We start from the raw sequence: 16,860 nt of genomic DNA on the forward strand, positions 1-16,860 counted from the left end.
TGGGTTGGGCCTGAGTGCCGTCCGGACCGTCTGCCGTGCTTGTGATGCTTGCTTCTCGCCATGGCTCAGGCTGGTGTGGAGTGGAGCTGGCCAGCAGAGCAGGCTTGGTTCTCAGCAGAGGCCGGGGAGAGGCAACAGGGACAGAAGTTGCATTAGTGCATGGCATGGTTAAAGTATTGGAGGACAGAGTGAAATCAGGGCATCTGGCATTTTGTGTGTGTAAGAGAGGTAACGCGTTACTTACGGAGAGAATGGTGTCGAGGAACTGTTCATCCTTCTCAATCTGATGGAGGGTCGCTATTCTGGCTTCGAGTTCCACTATCTTTTCGCTGAGAAGGACGCATGAGTCGCAGCCTGGTGCACAGCTGAGGGGAGGCATCGTGTCGCTGGCGGGGGCTCGTCGGTGTCAACTGTCTTTTAAACGTTTGTTTGCTAGTTGGCTAGCAACAGCGATATCGTGCAGTTCCTTGATAACTCGAACACAGGTAGCGGGTAAGTAATCTGAGAAGATCTCACTTTTATATTGAGTCACTAGTTTTGAGAGACGTTAGAAGGAATTTGATGCTTTCTTCTTCCAGATAGCGTTTCCTTGGCCCGGTATTATTTGCAGCCCTTGATACTGGCTTAACGTTTAACGTTAACGTTTGACAGAAAAGTTTGGCGATCAAGGTTATAGAGTCCGATAATCCAAAGCCTCGAGCAACAACAGTTTATGCAACAGTTTGTTCACGAGATATAATCGGTAGCCAGTAAATCCGTAGAAAGTAGATGGTAACAAGGAGATTTAAGATAGATAAGTTTGGAAGTTTAGGTAGTTACATACGGAGCACGCCGTGTGGTGGTTAGTGGTCGACTGGATCATGCGGCAAGCCACTGACAACAGGTGCCCAATGGACCCTGTTTACACAACTGGACAACCTAGACTTTGCAGATGATTTCACATTACTGTCCCAAAACCACCAAAAATGCAAGATAAATTGAGAGAGGAAGAACAGAAGGCTGCTGAGACAGGTCTCTACATTAGCACACAAAAGACCAAAGTGCTTAAGGCCAATGCAAAGATGCTAGCCAGCTTGATGGTTAGCCACCAACCACTAGAGGAAGTGAACTCCTTCATTTACCTGGGAAGCGAGGTAGCGAGTGATGGCGGATCAGAAGGAGATGTAAAGAGGAGAATAGGAAAAGCAAGAGCTGCGTTTGGCATGGTGGGACCATATGGACTGGAGCGCATGTAACATCACACTCAAGACTAAGGCTGCATTCGTGAAATTCAATCTGACACTCTGAAAATAAAATAACGCTCTGAAGTTCGAAAAAGATGAGCGTTCTAACTCCCTTTGAATTTATTTAGGATTACAGACAGTATGGTTTACAATATGGACATCACTATAGCACTTGTGGAACAGGGTTTATGTGTCATTCAGAACTCAATTCCACTAATGCAAGAGCTTCTTGACAGTGATGATGAGGACTGTGTAAGCAATTGTTTTAACCTACTAAATAACAACAGTTAGCTTGTAATGTGAAAGCATTCTAGCACTAGCCTGCAATCTACTGTGTGACGACACACTCTGCCACTCCGTCCCTTCATCTGGAGTGCCCAGAATTTACGAACAGTTAAAAAGTTTCAGAGTGTGCTCAGAGCGCTAATTTACGAACGCATCCTAATTTAATAAATGCAATACTTATGTGTACTTATGCTTAATATTATTAAAAAAGAAATACCACCACTATACTACAAAAAAGGTGTGTAAACTTACATAGCTGTTAGATCCTTCTGGACAGGTACTTCATTGTTAGCACTTATTCTGCCCATATTCTGCATTGGAGGGACCCCTGTGAGAAGGTTAAACATTAATGTTAGATTTTTGCAGTGGTGGACGAAGTACACAAATCCTGTACTTGAGTGAAAGTAGAGATACACATTGTCAAATGTTACTCCAGTAAAAGTCCTCCTTTTACATTTCCACTTGAGTGGAAGTACAAAAGTACTTGCCTTCAAATGTACTTAAGTATCAAAAAGTAAAAGTCCTGAAATGTATTTTGATCTAATACAGTTGCATTTACTTTTGTTGAAATTATTCGGCACAGACATAGGCATTCATTGAGCCTTTCTCCTCCATTCAAGGACAAAATCAACTAATAATTATTGTAAAACAAACTAATGTGATATCTTATCTTAGATTCTTCAAAGTAACCACATTTTTCTTTGTTGAATGCTTTACACTTTCAGACCAAATCAAGATGTTCCCTTTTGTGTTTGATAATGTCAGATTGTCCATCATTGTCTATCATTTGCTCGATGGCGTCAAGAGGTTTGTTATATTAACATCAATATTGTGAATTATTATTGGGGTCAACAAGGTACAGTAAATAGTGGATATGACAATAACATAGGTTAAGCAACACCATTATTTAAAGCCTAGCTCGCTTAATAGAAAATATACATGTAAGTACAGTACACATGTTTTTGGACAGTGTTTTTTCCAAAAGGAACTTCAGCTGTACTTCAGCTGTCACAAAATGTAGTGGAGATATTTGGCCTTGAAATGTACTGGAGTAAAAGTAAAAAGTTTACCCAGTAAATAACTGTAGATTTCACAGCCATTTTTTACAGTGTATAGCATGAAAAACAGTGTAGCAGTAAAACAGTAGTGAAAACATTAGGCTGTGCACATTAGTAAAACAGTAGTAAAAAGTAGTAAAGCAGTAGTGGGCTGGCCACAACAGACTGGTAGAACATCCTAAGGAGCTTGCTGCACACATTGAAGGACCGCAGCCTCCTCAGGAAGTACAGTCTGCTCTGTCCTTTCTTGTAGAGTGCATCAGTGTTGGCTGACCAGTCCAGTTTATTGTCCAGGTGGAGACCCAGATACTTGTAGGTGCTTACCACCTCCACATTGACCCCATACATGTGGACTGGTAGCAGAGTGGGCTTAGACCTGCAGAAATCCACCACCATCTCCTTGGTCTTTGAAGTGTTGAGTTGAAGATGATTGAGTTTGCACCATTGCACAAAGTCCTCAACCAGGCTCCTGTACTCCTCCTCTTCCCTGATACACCCCACAATTGCAGTATCATCAGAAAACTTCTGCATGTGGCATGACTCGGTGTTGTAGCAGAAGTCAGATGTGTACAGGGTGAACAGGACTCCCCTTACCTTAGCATGCCCCTTACTGGCCAACCCAGGTAGTCGATATTAGCTTATGCAGAGCAGCCGGTCTCCTTCTGTTTGAATTCACCCGAGTGTTACGGTGTGAGAGTGTGAGCTCAATAGCGACTTTAGACCTTACCTGAATATTGCCTTGGATGTAAGATTGCAGTGTAATAGTAGTTGGAACTCTTATTGTGTGCTGCCTTAAAGGTTTTGTTCCCATTTCACGTGTGTAGAGACTGGCCTGTTAGTGTGGCCTCTCTCGGTGGCTCAGCTGGCGGTACACTAGGGCGTAATAATTTATCCTCCCCCCATGTGTTTACTGATGACTAAACCTGTGCAACACTTTTCGAGGAAACAGTAAAAGCTCTTTAATAAAATTCTATTTTTGTATTTTCATAAAACACGTGTATGTGTGGATCCTTGGGACAGAGTTGCGCGACTGGCTGGGGCACCTGCACCGTACGCCGGCGGTAAAAAACCCACTAACTGATAGTGGACTACAGGAGGCTGCAGAGAGAGGAGCAGACCCCCATTTACATTAGAGGCACAGCAGTAGAGAGAGTCAGCTGCTTCAGATTCCTTGAAATGAACATCAGTGAGGATCTGTGCTGGTCACAGATGTACTGAATGGACCCATTAACTGAAACTTGTTATGTGTATTCTCCTAATTAATTGACTATTTTCGGTTATCAATTCACCTTATTCACCCGGCGGCCAGAACGAGGCTACAGGGTACACTTGCCATTACACCTCAGTCCAGCAGATGGTGCTAATGCACTCCGTTTACAAACTGCCAAAAACAGCTCACAGAAATAGAAGAAGGATTAGCTGGCCTGCTAGAGTAACCTTCTTATTTTTCTTCAGTGATTTTTTTTTTGTTTGTTTATTGCACAGAGAGAAGTGAAGGATATGACAGCACATAAGCTAATTTCTCTGAGAAAAATGGGCTTCTGATTCATTAATATGTTGTTTCTGAAGTTGACAAATGTGTGAATAATTGAACAGAACACATGACTGAGGATTTCATCCTGTCATATCCCCTAGGACGTACACACGTGTGATGTCAACAATAAAAGCAGATGTAAACATGGTGAGTCGAATGTCTTCATGTGCTTCATGTGCAGTTTATGACAGCTGCTATGAATGTGTTATGAAATCACCCGACAAGTAAAGTGTTACCAAACTATTGATTGATTGTGACGTGTATATCATATTTGTTGATGTCAGCCTGCGATTGCTGAGTGTCATTTGAATGAGTTGACGATCATATTCAAAATGAAGAGGCAAATTTAAATATGACCGGTGTTAACTCATTTGAATATCACTCAGTGACTGTAGGACATCAGAAAAATGGGCAAATGGAGATTTCGTTGAATTTTTATGTACATTGATTTTGCAAAATTTCTTCATCTATGAAGTTGATACATTTGAGGATGAATATGATATTAATATGGTTTTGTTTTATTTTCTAAAAATTCACTTCATGTTTTTTAATGAAAACAAGGAAAATATTTCTTTGAAAAACACTTTTCAGTGATTATGCAAATGGACTGAAGGCAAGCAATCTATCAGTGTACTCCATCCATTTTTGCCTTAAAGACACATTGTTTCTTTTGTCTTTCCTCAGGTGATGGTTGTTAATCCCACTTTCATGAATTATGTCCACTATGTTTGGCTGAAAAAACATGGCAGGTATCCATCCACCGGTTTCATGACTGTTGTTCTGGCTCTTCATATCTGTCACCAGGTGAGCCATGTGGTCATTTTATATGCCTATGCTGGTATACAAGCTAAAGGGTCTGCATGATTTCCTTTAGCTCCTCACTATCCCCTTATGATTGCCATAAGCTCTTTACATTACATTACATTACATTACATTACTTACATTACATCTTTACTTACAGAATTGCACATAAATAGCTATAAAGGCAAATTCATCTGTATACTGTGATTGTCGCCAGTTGGGTAACACTTTATTAACCATTAACCACCAATTATTATTCTTTCTCAATATAATAGGTGATTTATTCTGGGTAAATCCTTGGTCTGTATTAGAAGGTTATAAAGTGTCTATTTCCACTCATATCAATAACCTTAGATCAAGACCAACAAGTAAGGCTTATTAAAGGGGTGGTACAGGATTTTGGACATAGGGCCTCATTTCCAAGTAAGCAAGTGTGATATTTATCAGTGGAAACCGTTTTCAACACATTTCATCCAGTCCTTCTAGTTGCAGAGTTGGCAGTTGCTAGGCTAGCGTAAGTCATCAGTATGTGTTAGCCTGCCACTAAAAACAGTCTTACCCACTCCACAGTACACCCGAGGCAAACAAATTATAACGCTAGACAATTGATGTAACTTGCTAACTTGGAAATGAGGTCTTACAGTATGGCCAAAATCCTGAACCACCCTTAAGCCTTAATCATTGGTCTTGATCTAAGGTTATTGATATGAGTGAAAATAGAAACTTTATAGCCTTCTAATACATTTTCATAATACGTTACTATTCTGTCATAAGTCACATATTCAGACAGTGTATGAGGAGTATAAACTCTCTATTTTGAGTCATAGCCTACTGTATACCAATAAACTAACATCAAGACCAACTAGTTTATCAAGGATTTACCAAGAATAAATTACTTATTGATTAAGAATAAGAAATTGTTTAATAAAGACCTAATCCATTACAGTAATACAGACCAGGGCCCAGTCTCCCGAAAACGACGGAGACACGCTCTCACGGGGGTTTTCTATGATTCATCTTCGTTCGTTTGTTTTTTTCGACTGTTTCCCGAACATGCCCGTAGCGTGAGCGTGTGTGCACTGCTCTTAAGATGCTCTTAAGGGGAGCTGTCCACGTTAATAGTTCTGGAATATCCTCTAATTTGGTGATGTCAGGTGACTGCACCCATACAGCTACCATTTAAACTTTAGATTTACACATGAATTCACTTTAATACGAAAATAGAAAAACTTTGACATCTGCATGTAAGCATCTCCAGTAGGCTATATACCACACAGACACATAAATAGTAATTATGGCCGCCGTGTAGCTCCGATTTTGATGCACTATGTTCCTTATTCTGCTATTACCTTAAAGGCCTAATAGAAGTTAAACTTAGACAAAGATAATCATAAACTATAAACAACTATAAACTCGTTTCATAAGTAATTGCATTTGTATCCGTTTTAATTACTTGATTGAGCATTACATGTATGATATTTTGCACACTAAAATATAATACAATACAAGTAAATATAATAAAGAATGGTAATGTAAGTTGATTCATTATATTCTTAGTTGTAATTTCCCTTTATGTCCTGCTGGTGACCTCAGTGAGAAGTACCTGTTACGAAGCTCTCAGACATTAACGAGTAGCTGGGCCACTCATAGGTCTATGAGTGTTTTCACAACGTTATCAAGCAACAATGGTTTCGGGAAACGGTCCACAAATCTTAAGATGTTCGTAAGAGGGGCTTTATGACCTATGCCTACTTAGGCTTACGATGCTTTCGGTGAACTGGGCCCAGACACAAATACATAAACATATTAGTTATAAATTAATGGTTAACGTGTGTGACCCTAAACTAAAGTGTTACCATGGATAAGTCCATTATGTCCCTGCGTGTGCAGTGTATTACTGTAGAGTCAGTGCAGAAGGACACATTCATTACCCTGGACAGAGACTTTGTCCAAATTTGTTGTCCTTGTTACCTTGAATACTGCACTTAATTCTACCAAAAAGAATCGGAAGATTTAAAGAATCAGGAATTAAAGATTTAAAGGTGCCATGTGTAAAAATTGAGGTAAAAGTATCCAAAAAATGTGCTCACGCATCAAAAGAATGAGAAGAAATAAGGGCGTTTAAAAAATGACAAGGTATAGTGCTGCAGGGATATCAACCTGAATTAGCATGCTAAATTAATAATCACAGCCCAACAGGTGTCATAATACCAGTTTCAGCCATTGGAAGCGGTATGCGGGCAACATAACCACCAGCCAAACTGCAATACACGTGTCTCGGTTGTTACTCTAGGGTAGACTAACTCACTTTCTGGAGGTATACTGCACCCATTTTTTATGGAATGTGGAGTATGAATTGATTTTTTGGCGGACATTACACATGGCACCTTTAAATCATGAATAGGATAAATAAACATAGAAATGCAGTAATGAGCTATGAATGAGTTACATTTCAAGAGTTAGATAACGTAAGTTATGACCATAACTATGGATCTATGAGATCGAACGATGACTGTCACCACGGTCTTACTACGAATGATGCCATTCAGCTACCTGTCGCGAGACCCTTATATCAAAATTGTCACGTGACTGACTGGAGGCATGTCCTGCTGCATAAAGCGGATGCCAGGACATGGCTCTTCCTCCTTGCCTGGCCGCTTCGGTTTGTTCCGGAGGAGGGTGACGGTCATCGTTCGGTCTCATAGATCCATAGGTATGGTCATAACTTACAATCTATTTCAACCTCTCTCTAACTGTCACCACGGTCTTACTACGGATTACTAGTACCAACAATGTCGCGAGGAACCGAGGATCCCTCTTTACTAGTCTGCTTAGCAGCCGTCATGAGAACAGTGGCACGGACCGTGGTGGATGTCACATTAACTCTATAAAACCTGGCGAAAGTAGATGGAGTACTCCAGGATGCTGCCGCACAAATGTCAGCAAGAACAACCCCTTTCAAAGCTGCCCACGAGGTGGCCATGCTACGTGTGGAGTGAGCCACCAGGCCCCCAGGAACTGGGAAACCCCTCCCGGCATAAGCTTGGAGCCACTAACCAGTGGGACACACGCTGTTTCGAGACTGGGTGACCCAGCTGCTTAGCTCCATAGCATACAAAAAGCTGTGTGTGATCACGTCTCAGCTGCTGTGTATGATCCACATAGGCTCTCAAAGCCCTGACTGGGCATAATGTGTTAAGAGCCACTCCTGCCTGACAGGCTGGCTCAGGGTGAAATGCCTCCAGTTCAATACCCATATTAATTGACTGAGGGTTTAGCACTTTGGGAAGGAAGAATGGATTCGGCCAAAGCGACACCGCTGCATCTTCAGGCTTCCACCTTATGCACTCAGCACTCACAGAGAGTGTGTGCAGCTCGCACACCCTCTTGGTAGAGCTTAAGGCCAGTAAAAACACTGTCTTCTGTGTCAAAAATTTAAGATCAGCTTGCCCCAATGGCTCGTATGGGGCTGTGGTCAAAGACCTCAATACCAAGGGAAGGTCCCAAGATGGGGCCCTCAAACACCTTCCTGGACGTAGACGGTTTGCACCTTTTAAATATTGTGACACCACACAGTGTTTCCCGACAGACAGGCCCCCTATCAAATCATGAAATGCAGAGATTGCGGCTGCATAAACCCTTAGGGTGCTGGCTGCCCACCCAGTGTCCAAGAGAGACTGGAGGAACTGGAGTACCATTTCCATTTGACCAGGTCTTTGGGTCAAGACCCCTGTCTTCACACCATAAAGAGAATAACCTCCATCTCCGCTGGTAATTTGCCCGAGTGGAGGGTGCCCTAGCATTACTTATGGTCTCCAACACAGCCTCACTCAGCCCTTGAGGCAGGGGCTGAGGAGGGGCCAGGCCCACAGGTGCAGGACAGCCGGCCTGGGGTGCCAAATTCGACCCCCCACTTCTAGAGAAGGTCTGCCCTGACTGGCAGAGGCCAGGGTTGGCCGTGAACAAGGCGTAGGAGAGCCGGGAACCAATTTCTCGCTGGCCAGTGTGGAGCCACTAACAGCACTCGGTAGGAGCCCTGGCGTATTCTCTCCAGTACCAGTGGAATCAAAGGTATTGGAGGGAAAGCGTACAATATTCCTCCCGGCCACTTGTGAGACAGTGCATCCAGCCCCAGCGGGCCGCACGGATAGCTCAGGGAGAACCACATTTGGCAGTGGGTCGTCTCCCTCGATGCAAAGAGATCCACCTGGGCTACGCCAAAGCGTGCCCACAAACTTGCGACCACCTCTGCATGCAACCTCCACTCCCCCGGAAGGGGTCCTGACCTGGAGAGGAGATCCGCTGCCTGGTTCAGCACACCAGGAATATAAATTGCTCTTAACGAGGCCAGGCGTGGGAACGCCCAAAGAAGGAGTTCCTGGGCGGGTCTTGTGCCCCCCTGGTGATTGACATGATAGACGGCTGAGCAGTTGTCCGTCCGTCCGTACTAGCACATGCTTGCCCGTATAAAGGGAAGAAGTGCTTTCAGGCCAAGGTGTATTGCTCTGAGCTCCAGGACATTGATGTGTTCTCTGTCCCACGGGTGGTCCCAACGGCCTCTCACCGTCCGACCCTCCCAGACTGCTCCCCAGCCCATGTGGAAGGCATCTGTGGACACTAGCGTCCATCTGGAAGGTACCCTGCGCAGAGGAACTCCCTGTGTCAACCAGCCGACGTCCCGCCACGGTAGCAAGGCTTGCAAACATAACTGGGTCACCCTGAGCTTTCTGTGCCTGTGCCTCCATGGGTGAAGGCCAAAAGCATTCAGCCAACACTGCAATGGTCAGGTCCTTAGAAGGCCCAGTGGGACCACCATTGCCACAGCAGATATCAACCCCAACATCCTCTGAAAGTAAACCAGCTCTATACGCTTGTTCTGGTGAAAGACACGGAGGGTCACCTGGATCCCGGCTACTCTCTGAGGGGTGAGAGAGTTCAGGTAGAGTCCCAAAAAGGACGTTTTCTGCCTTGGATTCAGGTCGCTCTTTTTCAAGTTGACCTGGAAGCCGAGAGACTGAATGTGGGACAGTACTAACTCTGTATCCGCCACCACCTGCTGACGGGATGAGGCACATACGAGCCAGTCGATCGTAGTGAACTACTTGCCCGGCTCTATCAACTCTAGGATGTGCCTTGTCTGGAGCATTTTGAAGGTCAGGGTTTTCAAGTGCGCGTTCAAGCGGCACAAGTCAAAAATGGGGCGTAACCCACCATCCTTTTTGGGGACCAGAAAATATATTGCATAAAAGCCAGCCTGCTGTTCGCTGGTGCTTACCCTTGTTATGGCGCCTTTCTGCAGCAGTGTCGCCACTTCGTCTGCTAAAATGTTTGCCTGGACTGGGTCCTTGACTGTGGTTGGATGGAACCCTGAAAAGGGTGGAGGTCGCCGCCGAAACTGGAGTCTGTAACCCCTTAAAAATGTGTCCAAGACCCAAGGGTCTGATGTCTCCCTCTCCCAGACACCCAGGCGTAGCTGCGAGTGCACCTCTGAACCCCCGTATCCTACTGATGGCCCCCACGCGTCCCTGGACCTCTGGGGGGGCGCCCGCGTTGGGCCGTCCTAGTTGCCACTGACTGGGGTAGACGTTCCCCCTGATAGTGCCCAGACCAGGCCGGAACTTGCCTGTTGAGACCCTGGCGTGTGTTACCAGACCAGGGGTCCGGACGTCTCCAGACACGTCTATGTGTATGCTGCCTACCTGCTGCTCTAGCCGTGGGTGGATGAAATGCCCCTCTTTACACCCTCACGAGCACGCACAGCCTCTTGAGCTTTCTCCAGCATGGACTGTGATTCAGGATGGACCACCTTGGCCGGCTATACCGGCATATTTATGAGCTCTCTCCTGACACCCTCAGGGAGGGCCAGCCAGACCTGCCTGCGAGCTAACGTTGCCGATGACATGGCAGTGCCCACATCACGCGTCATCTGGGCAAGGGCAGACCAGGTCGTATCCATCAGGTCCTTGGTGTCCTGATCATCTGCGGTAACAGTCTTTCTGACAGCGGCTAAAAGAACCACCAATGCAATCCCTGACCAAGCATCACGGGCAGATCCATTATAGGCCTTACAAAGAAGGCGGTCAGTCCTGTCACACTCTCTCCGAGGGCAGTGTGGGTCTGCAGTCAGTTTTGGTGAACCAAGAGAAGTCAGGGCAGCCATCTTCCTTTCTACAGGCAGCATATCCCCCAACCCGGTCTCCGGTGGGTATGACGCCCTAGCCAGCTTCCTTCAACCTGCATTAAACTGACCAGGTTTGCTCGGCACATGCCAGTCCTTTCTGGCAGAAATCATCCGCCGCAGGGAGGAACACCGTGGGCCGGGACTGGACGATACGAGCCCAGGGACTCCTTCTTTGGGCGTTCCCACGCCTGGCCTCGTTAAGAGCAATTTATATTCCTGGTGTGCTGAACCAGGCAGAGGATCTCCTCTCCAGGTCAGGACCCCTTCCGGGGGAGTGGAGGTTGCATGCAGACCCCATCAGCTGGGCTAGCACCCTGTACCGGAATTGTGAGCCCCACAATTTTAGCAGCAGAGAGAACCTTCTCAACCAGATCCATTGCCCCGGCAGCATCTGTGCCATCACCTCCTGATGTTGAATTCCCTGGGCAGGAGGAAGCACCACTGTGCCCGCCTTCAGGGTTCCCCTGGTTTTGCCCAGCCCCCAGGACCATACAGCGAAATGGCATCAGGATGCCTTTGCTCCTGAAAAGAAGGCAGGTGACCAGGTGAGGTCTCTGTCGAGCCGACAGCCTCGGCCTGTCGAGGGTGGGCCTGGAAGCTGTTCACCTGGTCTGTCAAGTCACGAACAACTGCCAGAAGCTGGGTGTACATGCTCTCCTCCTCTACAGAATCGTACACGGGAGAACTTGGAGGGAGCGTGGAGGAGTCGACAGCGTCTGTGGTTCTCCTCCTGTTGTGCTTATGAGGCTTATGGGACGACTTGTGTCTCCTTTCCGAGGACTCACCCTCTGGTTCATAGGACTGCCTTCCTTGAGTGGAAGAGGAGTCCGTCCGGGACACAAGTGCTGCCTGCAGGCCAGCCCTACGAGCCCTCTACTCGAGAGGCAAGCCGAGTGCGGCGGGACGTGGGTTCTTGACATCTCCCAAGACATGAGCCCTGGCTAAACACCCAGGGCAGTCCTGGTGGCCATCACGTAAGTCCATGGCCGCACCGCAAAAGATGCACATATGGGATGCCATCTCAGCAATCAGGACGCTCACGCTTCAATATGTTGTAAGTGTATACAGCAATAGCAGCGCCAACAACTGTTTACCCTGCTCACTGAGAACAGTAGCCAACGGAATCAAGACAGATGCTGCTGAGCTATGTGGAACAGACACCAAACTTATCAATGGCCCAACCTGCTGCGAACAGCCGTCAAGGGACCAGTAAATGTAGCTTTACTGCGTACAGTAAGCGTATCAACCCCTTTTTCTTTTTTTTGTCCGGCCTACTGCGTACAGTGGCCAACGGACTGAAGTTTACTTTTATTTATTTATTTATTCATTATTTATTCATTCGCTACAGTCAATCAATAGAAAAATACCTAGGCTCTGCATAACCAACTAAATTATATACCTACACTAATAACAAGGCTTACTGCTTTACTATAATAAACAGAGTAATAACTTGACCGACAGACCCAGCCCAGTTCATGCGACCTTGGGCGGGGTTCTTTACGATGGAACAGAAATTACTGACTGCACCCGGCAGCCACGCCCATTGGATTTATCTTAATAAACAAGTAACTACTTTCACAAACCCGGAACAATTCACGCGAACGTGGGTGGGAGTTGTTCAAGGCGGAACAGAAATTAACGACCGCTCCCGGCAGCCATGCTAATTGGCATTATCTTAGTAAACAAAGTGACTATCTAACAAACCCAGCACAATTCACACAGATGCGTGTGGGGGCTGTTACGGCGCACCCCGACTGCTGCCGCGGAGGGGAGTCAGCCTATTACTTCAGCCTTGTGTTCTTAGTGTTTACCTCCAGAGCCTATGATATCAATATACAAAGCATTCAAAACAGGGTAGGAACGTTTCGTCTTACCGTGCTTCGCGCTTGTTCACCAGTACTTTTCTCCTGCACACACAAACAAGGTTGGTTAACCAGGGAAAAACAGTGAAAAATGTTAACGGGAAAACTTGAAACAATCCTCAGGGGCTTAAAGCGGCTGCACGACTTAACGTGACGGATCGTAGATCTCCCGTTTTCTAACTTACCGGGACTCACGAAAACCAAAGCGAGAAGGCAAAAGAGGAAGAGCAACGTCCTGGCATCCGCTTTATGCAGCAGGACCTGCCTCCAGTCAGTCACGTGACAATTTTGATATAAGGGTCTTGCGACAAGTAGCTGAATGGCATCATTCGTAGTAAGACCGTGGTGGCGGTCAGAGAGAGGTCGAAATAGATCTTTGCCGTAGGCCCCCATCCCTAACCTAGCAAACAGCAGGAAGATCACGGATGTTGCCAACAGGAGAAGGCCAGGGGCCATATTTCCGAAACTTCCTAACTTGAAAATCCTATGTTATCTGTTTGGGTCCAATCTGAATTCCTGGTCTGCTGACCATGACAATACCTCTAAATAAAGTCAGATGTATACACATAAATGAAAGATCCTCTCTTTACAGGTCAGGGTGTTTGGGTTCGGAGCAGACAGGCATGGGAACTGGGATCACTACTTTGAAAAGACACCACAAAACTATAAAACTGGCCAACATGGGGGCAGTTTTGAGTATAACACCATCAAGGAGTTAAATGACAGAAACATAATTGAAATGTATCGTGGATGGTGAAGGCCCTCTATCTTAAAATACTGTCTGTCTATGGCAATTTGATTTAATTTTTGGCAAATGATTCCCATTTACATCTGTAATTAAATGGCACGATAGGCATGCATTTTAAATAACATAAACATGGTGGTCACTTCTGTAGTTTTTCTTTTTTGGTGACTCCAAGATGCTACGTTTTTATATATCTAATGGATTGTTTTGCCTCTCATTTACCATCCTCCTCACTGTGCGTAGGGGGCAGGATAAGCATGTGTCCTTGTCCTGGCAAGCTTCTCTCTGTTCCAGTTGATTGAAACTTCCTGGTTATTGTAAATGTACTTATGGCCATTTCAAGTGCTAGTCCCTAACTTAAGAGAGATTTCACTTTCCAATTGAATTGTGTTGTCTCTCTTCTTTGCCTTGTTAAAGAATGACTATAGTGGGGCATTTAAGCACAAAAGTTGATCAGTTTGTGATAAAATCATCACATTTCGTAGAAAAACTCACAAAGAGGGTCTGATTTAGAATCACAGGTGCCTCCATCTAACAAAAGGGTTTTTTTTAGATGAAAAGGGATTGAAAGCAGAAACTAATAGTTACATTTTTCCATAAATGTATGTAATTCTTCACACATATTCATAAACAAGGCCTTTAGATATTTAATTAATTGAAAATAAAACATGCACAAAATTTGGGCCCTGTGATACCATATGCAAGTTCATGTAGTGTGTGTGATCAGTGTATTCAGAATTAAGAATCATTGAAGAATTTACATTTAGTCTTTTAGCCGACGCTTTTATCTCAAGTGAATTACAGTACAAAAGTCAGTCAAGGTAGGTTGTGACGAGGACGTGTTAGTACAGCAATAAGTACTCTTTGTGTAACAGAGGTCGTCTCTCCCTTCCCTCGATCACTCTGCGTTGTGTTTTATAAAGGATGGACGCCACAACCGACCTTGATTTTACTGTTTATTGCTCTCTCTGGAATATAGGACAAAACAAACAAAAATCAGACAGGGAGCGAGCCAGTCACGTCACAGCTCCTCTGCCTCAGGACAGTAGCAAAAGAGAGCGGCAAGACCACGAGTTAACGGCGTGAATCACCACAAAAGTACATGTGAACAGACAATAACAGAAGTACATAAAACAAACATGGCATACCTGGAATATAGGACAAAACAAACAAAAATCAGACAGGGAGCGGAGCCAGTCACGTCACAGCTCCTTGCAATCAAACAGGTACACCACGTTTAAATACATTCACATCTGCTCTATGTTCTATGTGAAAAATGCACAATACAAGTAACCATAAAAGCATAGATAAAAGATATGATGTATTGTATGCAAGACTCCACATACCTCTGCCTCAGGACAGTTGCAAAAGAGGCAGAGGAGGGGCTGCATGAACACTTAAGGGGTCTTCAGCGTGGGAACCGACCCCTGCCACACCCAAGCCACACCCCCCTACAACCTACTGTACCTCAGAGGCGTGGGAAACTACAAAATATGTCCACAGAACTTGTAGAAACGATGGGGAAATTCAGGGAAGCATAATTACCCATGCTACATTTGCATGGAATAGGATAAAAGTTAAAGCAAAGTTAAATCAAGGGAAGGAGGAGAGAGATAGTGACGTGCTAGATTAAGTGTGCCCAGTTGTTTGTAGTGCATTTACATTTATTAATTTAGCAGACGCTTTTATCCAAAGTGACTTACGTATGATAGATAGATAGATAGATAGATACTTTATTGATCCCCCAAGGGGAAATTCAAGGTCTCAGTAGCATACAGACATCACACACAACATGCACTTACAGCAGAAATGGTAAATATAAGTATAAACATATAACAAAACTCCACTGTACAATAGAGACAGTAGAAGATAAGAAAAACTAACAAAACTAAATACTAAATATACTAATTAATTTTAAAAAAAAACTGCCCCCAGAGACAACTCAGGGTTAAGTTCCTTGCTCAAGGGCATAATGGTGGAATGGTGGTAACTATTAGTTGTTCTATCCTTTTCCACCTAATACAATCCATATTTCTCTGTCATTTTAAAAAATGGCTGTCTTAGCTCCCGGGGGAAAATTTGAGCTTAAAGGAGAATTCCGGTGTGATATTGACCTAAAGTGTATTGAAACATGATACCGAGTGTGAACGTATGTCTCATAGCCCATCTCGGCTTGTCCCCTGCACTCCAAAATCTGGCGCTAGTTAGCCGATGCTACCAACAGCTTTCAGTCACGATAAGTCGAACAACGAGTAAGAATGAACAGGTATGATAAGGGATCAGATTCCAAAAATAATTCAGTGGAAATGCATGGATTCCAGTTTCTTCCAGTAGCAGCAACTGGAATCCATGCATTTCCACTGAATTATTTTTGGAATCTGTTGCTTTGCTCTCCAAATGGATTTATTACTGTTTGTAGAAATTACAATATTGTTAAATTATAAATTATATATAATTATAAGAAAATAAATATAGCCGCAAGCAGCAATGGCGGGCTGCAACCCGTGACATTTCAGAATCCAACAAAGCACCAACGTGATGCGTTTGTGAAATGTATATATTTGATGCGTGTGCTATTTGTTTATGCATTTTATTTTCTGGCACATTTACTTGCTTGGCCAGGTGGGGGCGCAATGCAAGGCAGACCCATTGGGTGGCATCATAATCATGATACACTTTTTGGTTGGCCAGATGGTGGTGCTATGTCAGGCATGGAAATTACACATATGAATATCATCAGAATAATAATATTGAATTAATATTTTGTTAATAAATTCCAAAAACTATTCTGACTTTGGCCAGCTTGTGGCGCCATGCCATACAGGCATATTGGGTGTTTGGATGTCATATAGGCCTACACCTAATCTGATTAATCTGATGCATCTGATTGTGATATCCAACCATCCATCCAAGTGGAAAAAACACAGTCCTTCGCATATTGGGTGTTTGGATGTCATATACACCTAATCTGATTAATCTGATGCATCTGATTGTGATATCCAACCATCCATCCAAGTGGAAAAAACACAGTCCTTCTCTTGCTAATTGGGGGCGCTATGCAAGGCTAAATGTTAAAGCTACATTGTGTATTTTCTTTAGTTAATTCTTAGCAAAAAACACTAAAAATATGTGCTAATTCATGTGTAATTATTTCCACTTACTAATCAAAGT

The 16,860-nt window shown here is 44.4% G+C and overlaps 1 protein-coding gene across 1 annotated transcript in view; it reads left to right on the forward strand.

Moving 5' to 3' along the window:
* Nucleotides 1–366: 366 nt before the first annotated feature.
* The window catches only part of LOC125298855, a 36,616-nt gene continuing 20,122 nt past the window's right edge, over nt 367–16,860 (forward strand). Inside the window, exons 1-3 of the mRNA XM_048249724.1 lie at nt 367–492; nt 4,202–4,247; nt 4,785–4,904. Coding sequence (XP_048105681.1) covers nt 4,218–4,247; nt 4,785–4,904 — 150 coding nt within the window. The 5' untranslated portion in view covers nt 367–492; nt 4,202–4,217. The remainder of the gene's footprint in view (nt 493–4,201; nt 4,248–4,784; nt 4,905–16,860) is intronic.

The sequence above is a fragment of the Alosa alosa genome, chromosome 8 (assembly GCF_017589495.1).
Source record: "Alosa alosa isolate M-15738 ecotype Scorff River chromosome 8, AALO_Geno_1.1, whole genome shotgun sequence".
Taxonomy (NCBI): domain Eukaryota; kingdom Metazoa; phylum Chordata; class Actinopteri; order Clupeiformes; family Clupeidae; genus Alosa; species Alosa alosa.